The 12173-nt window shown below is 48.5% G+C and overlaps 1 protein-coding gene across 1 annotated transcript; it reads right to left on the bottom strand.

Annotated features, from left to right (window-relative positions):
• Positions 1–211: 211 nt before the first annotated feature.
• Positions 212–11888, bottom strand: LOC115657681 (galactose-3-O-sulfotransferase 2-like). The gene is made up of 4 exons (XM_030575767.1): positions 11831–11888; positions 4452–4562; positions 1843–2824; positions 212–1051 (listed from the first exon to the last, which is right to left on the bottom strand). The coding sequence occupies exons 1-4, from the start codon at positions 11857–11859 to the stop codon at positions 212–214; spliced, it is 1962 nt and encodes a 653-aa protein (XP_030431627.1). The 5' UTR covers positions 11860–11888.
• Positions 11889–12173: the final 285 nt, after the last annotated feature.

The raw sequence follows: 12173 nt of genomic DNA, 5'->3' as shown, positions 1-12173 counted from the left end.
ACCTCAGCCTGCTGTAGATCGGTCCGGCTTTACCTTTTCCCCTGCCTCACCAGCAATAGGGATATGGATGGAGATAGAGACCCCTCTCTGGTGTGGCTCCATGAGGTTCTGCTGGCTGAATTGCATCATGTTCTGCCTGCCAATGGGAGTTTCAGGGGGAGACTGGGAGAAGGGGCAAATGTTTGGGGCAGGCCGTTGTGCTTTTACTTTCTCAGCCCATCTTCCCGTTGTGTAACTCAGGTGGATGAGCTGGTTTGTAGATCCGCTGGGCCTTCTCAGGGAACTGTGTCCTGTACAGGGATCTGCTGTACTGCAGTTCAGGTGTCACCATGCGCCGACAGAGCCTCCCCATCACCTCGTCCAGCCCTGGCTTCAGATTATAGCCTAGAATTGTGGCCTTGCCATACTGCAGCGGTGCCAGTGACTTGTCCCTGAGCTTGCGGGGGCCTACACTGCCCTCCCCTTGAAGGCAGGTCTTGGCCAGCTGCTCTCGTCTTTCCCGCAGCATCCTCACTTCCTGCTGCATGCGCTCCCGGCCCATGCTCCAGTCGATCCTCTGCCAGAAGGTCCTGTTGAAGTGTCTGTAGATTGCCCAGTCAAGCCTGTTCCAGCTCTTTATCTTCTCTGCCGTGCTCTCTGAAAGGGGTGACCTGGTGCTTCCCTCCCTGCTGTTGAGTGGGAAGGACACGACACTGTCCAGGTCCCAGCACAGTGCCTCCTTCAGCAGCACCATTGACTCGTCGAAGTACTCGGAGAGGAGGAGAAGGTCGAAGGCCTCCTCAATGTACTGCAGCATCAGCTGCATGTGCTTGGCAGAGAAATTGCCATTGTGGTTGAAGCCGAAGTCAAAAGCCATGAGGTTCTTGGCATAGTGGCTGTCGGGGGCCGAGGAGTTGTAAAACCTGGCTGGCTGGCTGAGAAACTCTTCCAGGCTCTGGGCACGGGAGAAGGGGGAGCAGCCTTTGTAGTAGGTGAACGAGGACTCCATGAGGTGGATGGGGTTCCGCAGGATGGAGAAGTAGAAGGTGGAGCTTGGCATCACTCTCTGCACCTGAAGGGGTGAGGGGAAGGGGATGAAGAGAGTGAGGGAAGCCTGCTCTGCCAGTCTAATATACCCATGTGTCCTTTCCACAGGAGTCGGGTTAACACATCAGTTGAATTCACTGGGGAGTTAGAGAGTGTGGGAAGAGTAGCAAATCCTACCCACCGGCTGCTTTGGAAGGGGCTTTACGGGCTATGGGATAGGTGTTTAATAAGGATATGCCCAGATGCTGAGGATCAGTGCAGTGCTTGTGCAAGGGGCCCCAGGGCCAGCACTGGAGCCTGGAGTTCTATATTTAGCCACAGAGCAGGTACAAAATGGGCAGCAGCAATGGGAGCTCCCCCCCTTGCTCTCCCAGCGCGCCTTGATCTGCAGTGGAAGGATCACCTCTAGGGGCCAAAGGGAGGTTTGCTTTCCATGCCCACTTAGCTCTGGTTCCAGCTGTGCTGGTGGATTGGACACACTTCTCCAAATGGCATCCACAAATTGCAACCACTACCTGACTCAGCCACTGACCTGCAGGACACGGCAGGAGCCAAATTTGTCCATCACCTGAGCCTATCATCCCCCAGCAGCAACACGATAGTGTTGTTAGGCTTGCTGACACTGCAGTGTCTCCAGCTTCTGGGTTAGGTCTGGTGTGAGGCTGGATGGCAGGGGGCAATGAAATATCACCGTAGCTTCCCTCTTGAGAAGTCCTGCTCATGGGCCCAAAGGGGTGTCCTGGCCATCTCACTGCTATCCTGCTGCTCTTCCCCCCACCCATTACCCTTCTGATGCCTTGAAGCTCCATCCCTTACCTGTGCCTGCTGGAACCTCATGTGGTGGCAAATGATGTTAAACTCTAAAGTATTGCCTACGGTGAATCCCTCCACAGACTCTGCCAGGAAGTAGCGTGGGTAGCCCAGCTGGCTGGCACCGCTGACAGGAAGGGCGAAGGTGAGGTTGTGCGTCTCACCAAAGCGGAACAGGATGTTCATGACGGTGCTGCTGGCGCTCTTGTGCACCTTCAGGAACACCACATGGGTCTTGGGCTTGCAGGCAGATGTGTGAGAATAGTTGGATACAGCTGGCAGGCTCTGGGCAAGAGCATCTCCTCCTGCTCCTCCAGCCCTGGGAACTGCGATTTTGCTCTGAAGTGACTCTCTGTCCGTGCTCCATGATGCTGCCTCATTTTGCTTCTCTGCCTTTGTGACCCAATCTGGTGCTGGAGCAGCTGTTGTACCAGGTGTGGAAGAGCTGCCCCTCCTGTGACTGGATGAGCCCTTGGCTTCTGCCTGGCTCTGGAATGATCCTGCAACCTTCCCAAATGGTGACCTTGAAGTTTGCTCCTTGGCAATGATCTCTGCTGTAGATTCCAGCTTCTTGCTGAAGGGATCCGCTGCCTTAGTCCTGGGCTTTCTGCTTGGAGGTGGGGTCATAGTTCTATCCATAAGATCCCTTTTGGGTGCCCTTTCAGAGTCCTGGGGCTTGGTTGTGTGAAGGATCCTCACATCCTCACTGTCTTCTCCATGACTTTTCTTCCAGATCCCATCTTGGCTGGCCAAGCTGCTGGCCTGGGGCTGGCTGAATATCTGGCCCAGTTCTGTGATGTGTGGAATGCTTTCAGCAGACCTGGGCTTGGCCATGACTTTTTTCTGCCTATTTTGTGGTACGCCACTTTCCAAAGGGTCAGGAAATTGGTGGCCAGAGCTTGTCCCCTTCTCCTGCTGGAACAAGTTCTCATGGCCAGTGGTTTGCTGGAGGGCAAGTTGCTTGAGTTTCTGATCAGATCTGCAATTGCTGTAAGAGGGAGAATGTTAGACCACCTTAGAACATCGTGGGTATCTTAAGAACATAAGAACTGCCATAGTGGGTCAGACCAAAGTATCGAGCCCAGTATCTTGTGTTCCGACAGTGGCCAATGCCAGGTACCTCAGTGGGAATGAACAGGACAGATAATCATCAAGTGATCCATTTCCTGTAGCCCATTCCCAGCCTTTGGTGAACAGAGGTTAGGGACACCATCCCTGCCCGTCTTGGCTAATAGCCATTGACTGACCTTATCCCCCATGAATTTATCTAGTTCTTTTTTTAACCCTATTACAGTCATGGTCTTCACAACTTCCTCTGGCAAGGAGTTCTACAGGTTGACTTCCCACCAGTGGATCTTCCCATTAGTCCTCACCAGACCCCTATCTCTCTTAGTCTGGCTGAAGCCCATCTCTGATGGGAAACCCACATGTACATCACCTTCCCTGCCTTCAGCTGTTGACATGTCCTATGCATGCTGACCAGCTCCCACCTACCTAACTGTCCCTCAACACACAGCTTGCCAATCTGACTCCAGCTGTCAAACTCTCCAACAGGCCACCTAATCCAGTCCAGCCTCCCCAGATTCCCTAACCTTCCAAGTCTCCAGGTGACCTCAACCTGGATATTAGGTAGTGTGCTAAGGATTGCCAAGGGCTTGAATGCCTCCTTGGTCTCTCCCATTCTCTGCCTGTGGCACGTAAGTTTGTCTCCTGAGCATGCAAATGATTTAGTCCAACCCAAGTGATTGCACTCAGCACAGGGGTAACTGGGTGAAATGTAACAGCCTATGTTATAAAGGTCACAGTATGATCAAAGGGTCCCTTTTGGCCTTGAAATCTAAGATAGCTATGAAAAAAGTGTGCAGATCTATTACTATCTTGCAAGAGCTAGCTTTCTAGCCTCAGCCTGAAGATCCAGATGTTATGATGCCTGGCTCCTGTCATACCCCGGTGACGAGTAGGGAATTGCTAGTTAGCTGTGGTATGAAGAATCTTGCTGATCCTAGAAACTGATTGTGACTTGCTAGAGGATATAATGATACTGGTAAGCTGCAACTGGCTGTCTCGAGGGTGCTGCGGGGTGGATCCAAATGCACAAGCTGTCGGCAAAGCTAGATGAATAAATCATTCAATTCATTTTCTTTTGTTTGGAAATTGCCTCCATAAATCATGATTTCCCCAAATGTATGTGAAATTCTTGGTCTGTAGCTTGTTTACAAGTAGTTTGTTGCAAGAGTCTGATATTTGAGATTCAAGTAGTTCCCACTGAACACATAGCTCAAATCGTATGTTTCTGTTCCCTGTTTGGATAGGGACCTCATAAGATCAGGTTGCAGCAATGCTTGGGATCGCAAAAAAGGATTCACTTTCTGCAATATATAAGATCCACCATTTTGCCAAACATTCCTGAGTCATTCTTGAGCTATTCTTGGAAAGGGTCACAAAGGGGCACAGACACACCTGAAGTAAATTTGGTTGAAAATTGGAAAAAAACAGAACAGAAAACATATTTTGGTTTTGTGTGTGGGGGTTGGCAGCCTTTGGCCAACTCCAGTTCTCAGTCTGACTCTTGGGAGTTCTAAGGTGAAATATTCTCCATGCTATGTGGAACTTACCAGGTAGATTGCAGATTCCCCACAATTTGAAGAGTAACACACAGGATGGTGATGAAGGTGAGGGAAATCCAGAGTTGTCCTAGGTGACTATTGTGTGTCAGTTTCAATTTCCTGAAGGGAAACACATGCACCAGGTTTAATACAGTCCTTCTATCTTGGTAGTGTTTTAAAATACATGCCCAGCTGTAAAAATGACAGCGCAAGGTGCCAGGTAGTGGAGAATAAGGACCAAAGCGATACCTTTGTGTTCCTGTTTTTTAAATGGAAGGTCACACTTTTTACAAGGGTCCCGGTGGTATAATGGAAGAGGCACAGAGTCAGTCATGGCCAATAAACCTTGTAGCTTGTAGCAGCCCAGTGGGAACATCCAGCTGTGGGACATTTTTAGCTAATTGAAAAGTAAACGCTGATAAAAGCTAGAAATCCTATTTGCCAGGCTCATCCATTTGCCCCTAACCATGAGATTTTGCTCTGGAAAGTGACTTCATAAAATCACCTTCTCACTCAGTCGTGTTCCCTGTGTGTATTCAAAGTAGAGCCACTGATTTTAGCAACAGAAATGGGCTTTCCCTACTTTTAATTCTTGCTAGCAGCCCAGAGCAAACACAGCTAAGAAACGTTTCTGCACGACAAGTTATACCACTTTCATTAAAACGCTGGAATTAATCCGCTGTTGCATGTCTACACTGTGCTCCTTGTGGCACTGGAGCCCATCCACATTAGCAGCTCTTGCAAGGGCAAAGACAGCAGTGCATTGTGGTAGCTATCCCACTGTGCAACTGGCCACAGAGTAAGTCCTTTGTGCCAGGACTCTTCATCAATATCCAATTTTATGGACCATTAGAAAATATGTATGTTACACCATATTGATACACCATTTTGTACACCACTTTCACCTATGCACACCAATCAGTTCTGAAGTGCTATGCAAGATATGTGGGTTTCCATATCAGTTTATGGATATGGGGTATGATTTTTGAAAAGCACCTACGTGACTAAGTTGCACAAGTCCCACTGTCTTTTGAAAATCTGACCCATTCTACTTGGACATCCTCCACATCATGCTCTTCTTTGCCACTGTTGCGAGAAATGACAGATTCCTGCAGTGACTAGAGATGCAGTACCCACGGGCCAGCACAGACAGCAATTGAGGAGGATAGTTTCAAAGAAATTAAGGAGAGTTAGGCAGCCAGCTCCCATTGACTCCCCTTTGTGCCTTTTTGAAAATCTCCCTTTTGTAAATAAAGAGGGAATAAATGCATGTTCTGCTATGTACATGGTGTATGAAATAGACTGCATTCTTGTCCAAACAATGTACACCCTATGCCTAGTCTGTGTGCAGTCTCCAGGGCGGTCAGTCTGGTATTGTTTTAGAAGCATTGAGCATGCTGGGCCAGGTGCTTGGCTGGTGTAAATCAGTGTAGGTCCCTTGAAATCAGTGGAGCTATGCCAATGTACAGCAGCTGAGGATTTGACCTACAGTATTTATCTCTATAAGATTCAGTCCTCCAAGGTACTGATCACTTTTACCTACTCAGGCAAAGCATTTCAGAGTGCTTAACTTTAAGCCTGTGAGTAGTCCCACTGACTTCAATGAGGCTACTCACATCCTTTGCTGGAATGGGTCTCAGTGATCAGCACCTGGCAGGATAGAGTCCACAAGTATTGTGCGATTAACACATTATTTTTGTTTTGCTTTCCAAAGTATTTCTGGCAATGTGTAATGTTCATAAATGAGATCAATACAGATTCGAAACCTTTTTTACGGTACACCTCCAATGCAGTTGTGAGTAGTGGGGACTTTCTAACACTTGAATGTCCTCCTTACCAGTGGCCATGCTAAATATGTGCCGCTACCATATATTTGTGATGCTAGCAATTACTACAAATAGGCTATCTCTATAATAAAGTATACTTCCTGGGTAGCATATTGTAGCCAACTTTATTCAAGGGCATTCTGGCCTTCTGTTTAGAGCTTGATTTTAAAAGGGACACATACCCAGCCATCCAAACTGCCCTCCCCCCCTTCTCCCACATTTTGAAGGTACATTTTTAACACACCCTCCTCTAATGAAATTCATTGAAAACTTCATGCTAAATCACTGGGGAGTCACTGTTATTTTCACCGCTGTACTTCAAGTTTGCCAAAATAGTTGAGCTCATCTCTATCTTCAAAGTGAGTTGTGTTTCATATTTTCACTTTATATCTGTAGAATGCAACCAGATGACCAAGAGGAAATATCATTTTATCCTAATTGTGACCCAGATCTGCCTCTTCTTCTGTCATAGAACCGTTCTGTCAGATCTAGGGGATTTGAGGAAATACGTTAATTTCAGATGTTACCCAGTGCCTTTTGAACAGAGAAGCTCGGGGATAACAAAAAGTTTGAATTCAGCTTGCCCTAGTCCTTGTAAAGAGAACCACTCTTCAGAAATTCTCAAACCGGGGAGCAGGGGGGTAGAGACTGTATGCAATGCAGGGGACGGAGGGTAAGAAGCAAGGGGTGGGCGGGCTAGGGAGTGGAGAGGAGCTAATGGGCAGGGCCAGGTCTGCTGTAGGGCTCAGGTAGGTTGGAGACTGTGGGGATCAACTGACACAGTATCCCCAGCCCAGGTGACGTGACAGCCAATGGGGCCCACCAGCCCTGTGCTCAGCTTCATTTTTGGGGCCCCTCCTTGGGACCCAGCCAAGAAAAAGAACATTCTTTCTTATTTCCCCCTGCCCCCATTTTTCATTCTTTTTTTCTTTATCATCCTCCTATGAGTAACAGCAAGTAAATGAAAATAAAATGAGGTACCTTGATTGTTCTAACCTATTTTGACACTGACCACTTGAAAATTGCAGAGGGTCTTGAATGACCACTTAATGATCTTTCCAAATATTGTAAAAAAAAACGTTAGGGTGCAGGGTCTGGCCAGGAGCTAGGTGAGGGAGGGGGCTCAGGGTTGGGGCAGGAAGATGGGGTGTGGAGCACTTACCTGGGGCATCTCCTGTTTGGTGAGAGGGGTACAGGTTGGAATGGGAGGCTGCAGGAGCTCACCTTTGGTGCTCAGGAAGGGGGTGGGAGGCTGGGTATGTGTGGGGGTGCAGGAGACAGGACAGGTGGATCAGGGTGTGTGAGGGGGTGCAGGGGGCTGAGGAGGTGTGTGTGGGGTGCAGGAGTCAGGGCAGGGGGCTGGGAGCGTGTGAGGGGGTTCAGGGGTCAGGGAAGGGGGCTGGGTGTGTGGGGAGATGCAAGAGTCAGGGCAGGGGCTGGGGGTGTGAGGGAGTGGAGGAGTCAGGGAAGGGGGCTGGATGTGTGTGTGGGGGTGCAGGAGTCAGGGAAGGGGACTGGGGAGATATGAGAGGGGTGCAGGGGTGAGGGCAGGGGGCTGGGTGTGTGTGTGGGGGTGCAGAGGTTGGGGCTGGGGGCTGGGTGTGTGTGTGGGAGGGTACAGGAGTCAGGGCAGGGGGCTGGGTGTGTGTGGGGCGGTGCAGGAGTCAAGACAGGGGGCTAGGGGTGTGGGGGGGTTCAGGAGTCAGGGAAGGGGCTGAGTGTGTGTGAGGGGGGTGCAGGGGTCAGGGTGGGCAGAGGGCTGTGGGTGTGGGCTGGGGTCATGGGGTGCTCATGGTAGGGTGCTGGAGGGGGTACGTCCCAATTCCAGCCCCTTCCCCAAGGCCCTACCCCCTCCTCTTCTCTTCCTCCCCTTAGCAGGGAATGTAGCACAGGGGGAAAAGCGGCAGGGGAGGAGCTTGGCTGCTGGCAGACCCCACCCTGCTGCAGCAGGAGCTGGCAGCACTAAGCTTCTGCCCCATGGGAGGGGCAGAGAAGAGCGGGCCGGGCCGGACCGGGGCCCCTTTAGACCGTGGGCCCAGTGCCATGGTGCGATGGTAAATCCAGTACTGGGCAGGCACAACTTCACATGATGTAAGTTTCCCAACTCCATTGTTCCATGGGCATCCTACTACACTGCCAGTTTCTTTTCAAGTGAAGTGGGATAGGGAGGGAGAGGGAGTGTGTATGTGCGTGTATGGAGGGGGGAGAGAGACTGTTTTTGGGGAACAGAGAGTGTGTCAGCACGCTGTCTTGTAAGTTCAGGCAGCAGACCTGCGGCAGGGGGAAACCCCTGACATCAGCTCCCACCTCCTTCCCTGGTCTCTCTGCACAGCAATCTCTCTCTCTCTCTCTCTCTCTCTCTCTCTCTCTCTCACACACACACACACCCACACACACACACACCCCGCCTCTGTGTTCAACAGCACAAGCATTCCATATTAATGGTTTGCTTTGTGTCCCGGAGCAGATCGTCAAAGCACACACAGGCTGTCAGAGCAGTGCTTTGAAAGGGTAGGGGCACATGTCTCCCGAGTTCAAAACAATGGGCACAGTTGTCACTTGAGGCTAATTACAGCACAGAAAGCAATCAAGTGTCCAGACTGGCAATAGAGCACTGGAGCCTTTGTGCAAATAGCCTTACGACTCTTGTCAAGGTGGTTTTTTTGCCATGCTGCAACTGAGGAGTTTCTGTGCACAAAGTGGCTTGGCAGTGTGTACACCTCTGCAGTTTGAGCACAAAAAGCTGCTTTACTGCACAGAAACTTGACAGTTTAGACAAGCCCTAAGTGAGCTGGATTGTAGTCCTTGGGAATGAGTCATGGAACTGTTTGCTATGCTCAATAATTTATATTTGTGCAAACCCAGTGGTGACAAGTGATAGCTGCACAGGTGTCAGGGAGGGCCCCATTTGCCTTGCAGAACCTTAGAGGTGGTGATGCATGAGAGGCAAAGAGCCCAGATTGACAAGAGCTCAGGCTCTCTTGCTTGAGCCTGGTGTGAGCTGTTCTCAGACCCAGGCATGAGACACACAGCTCTGGCAGGGCAGTTCTGTGGAGGGGGGCTATGTACATTGACAGAAGTAGCATTTTTCAGTTGAGAAGGTAACTTGAGAAATCCATATATCTGATTTTATTATCTCATTGCTAATTAATAATAATAATAGTTAATAAGCTGGAGGTGTTGTCAGCTCCTTTCTTGAGAGTTTGCTTTACTTGACCTACAATGCTCGTTAAACTTCATCCCATCCACGCCTTCACTTTCAGAGTGGAGACAGCTGCTCCCCTGGTAAAATAGTTACTTTGTTCCCCGTTCTATCCCATTAATCAAACAATGCGGAAGTGTTAATACATCAATTCAAATTAACCATGTGATGAGCAAATATTTATTGACACGCTACTGCTTGTGTATTCCACGAACACTGCCTCTGATTTTCAGCCCACAATGACTCATACTGATGTATGGAGAAACTTGCCAAAGTTGTCCTGACATGTTTGACTAGGTGGCAGAGAATTATTTCATTAATGACAGGGGACAAACATTCTGTACTCCAGGGAATGATCCAGGATGCTTTGAACAGAGTTTAAACTGCTTGCTCACTCATTTGTCAACAAATCACAAAACCAGGGTTGCCTCCCCTGAAGGTTAGGAAGAACATAACACCTTCAATGATATCATGGCCCCATTGAAGACAATAACAAACCCCCCATTGACTTCAACGGGGCCATGCAATCTTCTTGTATGTATGTTGGTGTGCTAGAGGTTCCCCAGGATGGTGTATTCACCCCAAAATAGGCTGAGTGATTCAGTTGTATGGGTCTGAATCTAGACTCTGAGGGCGTAAAAAACCCAGAATTTTATCTTCTTATTCTGTGTACAGCAGTACATGCCAGAAACTAGACAGAGAGCAAAATTGTCCCTGCCTCAAAGAATGAACATTCTAAACGAGGAGAGATAAAGAGAGGGGAGGACCAGGTACTACTGCATAGTGGTATCTGGTATAATAAGCAGCAGTCTCCCTTTCCATTCCTCCTGTCCCATTTAGAAACCAAACCAAACCCTCTGTTTTGTAAGAACGGCCACACTAGGTCAGACTAATGGTCCATTAAGTGCAGTATCCTGTCTTCTGACAGTGCCTGGCACCAGATGCTTCAGAGAGAATGAACAGAACTGGGCAATTAGAGCGATCCATTCTCTGTCGTACAGTCCCAGCCTCTGGCAGTCAGAGGCTTAGGGACACCCAGAGCATGGAGTTGCATCTCTGACAATGTTTGCGAATAGTCATTGATGGCCCTATCCTCCACGGACTGATCTAACTCTCTTTTGAACCCAGTTATACTTTTGACCTTCACAAAATCCTCTGGCAACGAGTTCTACAGATTGATTGTGCCTTTTGTGAAGAAGTATTTCCTTATATTTTTTTAAAAACCTGCTGCCTATTAATTTCATTGGGTGACCCCTGGTTCTTGTGTTATGCAAAGGGCTAAAAAGTACTTCCTTATTCACTTTCTCCACACCAGTCATGATTTTATAGACCTCTATCCTATCCCCCCATTTTTCATCAATTTTCCAAGCTGAAGAGTCCAGGTCTTTAATCTCTTTTCATATAAAGCTGTTCCAGACCCCTAATGCTTTTGATTGCATTTCTCTGCACTTTTTCTATTTCTAATATATCTTTTTTTGAGATGTGGTGACCACAGCTGCATGCAGTATTTAAGGTGCAGGAGGGCCATGGATTTATATAATGACATTATGCTATTTACTCTTATTATCTATCCCTTTCCTAATGGACACTAACAATCTGTTCACTTTTTTGACTGTCACTGCATATTGAGCTGACGTTTTCAGAGAACTACCCACAATGACTCCAAGATCTTTCTTGAGTGGTAACAGCTAATTTAAACCTGATCATTTCATATGTATAGTTGGGATTTTTTTCCAGTGTGCATTGCTTTGCATTTATCAACACTGATTTTCATCGGTCATTTTCCCCCCAGTAACCCCGTTTTGCGAGATCCCTTTGTGACTTTTTGCAGTCAGCTTTGGACTTAATGATCTTGAGTAGTTTTGTGTCATCTGCAAACTTTGCCACCTGGGCAAGCAGGCATATTTGCTCAGTACCACTTCAGCTGGCTGTGCATCTCCTTCCAATTCCAACGTGAAGGAGGCAACATGCACTTGGGATTAGGGAGCTCTGTGCTTAAAAAGTAGCTTTAAACCAGGCAGCAGCAATGCAGGCTACTGCCCGACCTGCCCCAGTGAGCTCACTGCTGTCATTCCTCCTTTGCAGCCCTGGGGCTTCCTTAGAGAGATTGTTCCTGCCAGCAGAGATGAAAAATGCTGCTTCATGTCCTAGTGAAGCTTCAATGCTCTCATCAGTTTGAATTTCCTCAATATTCCTCAGAGCATGTCTGTTGCTTCCTTGTGAGTTCCAATGATACTCAACGCTCAAGTCATTACATAGCACCCAAGGTACACAAGTGGACCAGACAAGAGACAAGTGGTCCTAACATCAATAAAATGGAACAGGATTTATTTCAAAGGTATAAAATCAAATACACTTACGTGATCAGGTGCTTTTTGAATGTCAGCATGATGTGCCGGGGTGTTCACAAGAGCACCGACTCCTACAGTAAGAACTGTGTGGAGTGCTTTGAGATGCGAACTGTGTAAAGCAAATATGTTTTTGCCTATTCCTGAGAGGCTGCTCCAAAGAGCCCCTCCCAGCTATTCCCTCAGGCAGTGAGCATGGAGTGTACATTCCAGAGCATGCACTGTACCTGAATGGCTCTTGCTGCCAGGGATCCAGGGACTGCTCTAGGGGCTTGTCTACATCAGAAAGTTGCAGCGCTGGTGAGGGAGTTACAGCGCTGCAACTTTGAAGGTGTACACATCTGCAGGGCACCAC

Source organism: Gopherus evgoodei, chromosome 9, assembly GCF_007399415.2.
Source record: "Gopherus evgoodei ecotype Sinaloan lineage chromosome 9, rGopEvg1_v1.p, whole genome shotgun sequence".
Classification (NCBI taxonomy): Eukaryota; Metazoa; Chordata; order Testudines; family Testudinidae; genus Gopherus; species Gopherus evgoodei.
The sequence above is the reverse complement of the archived record's forward strand: the minus strand, read 5'-3'. Positions and strand labels throughout refer to the sequence as shown.

What these genes read in the sequence shown, in the direction of transcription:
- LOC115657681 (XM_030575767.1), bottom strand. Translation starts at nt 11,859, where the DNA reads ATGCTGACATTCAAAAAGCACCTGATCAC. An exon ending in GGGAATCTGCAATCTACCTG is followed by an intron (nt 2,825 to 4,451) that starts GTAAGTTCCACA and finishes TCCCTCTTACAG; the next exon opens with CAATTGCAGATCTGATCAGA. An exon ending in TGAGGTTCCAGCAGGCACAG is followed by an intron (nt 1,052 to 1,842) that starts GTAAGGGATGGA and finishes TCACCCCTTCAG; the next exon opens with GTGCAGAGAGTGATGCCAAG.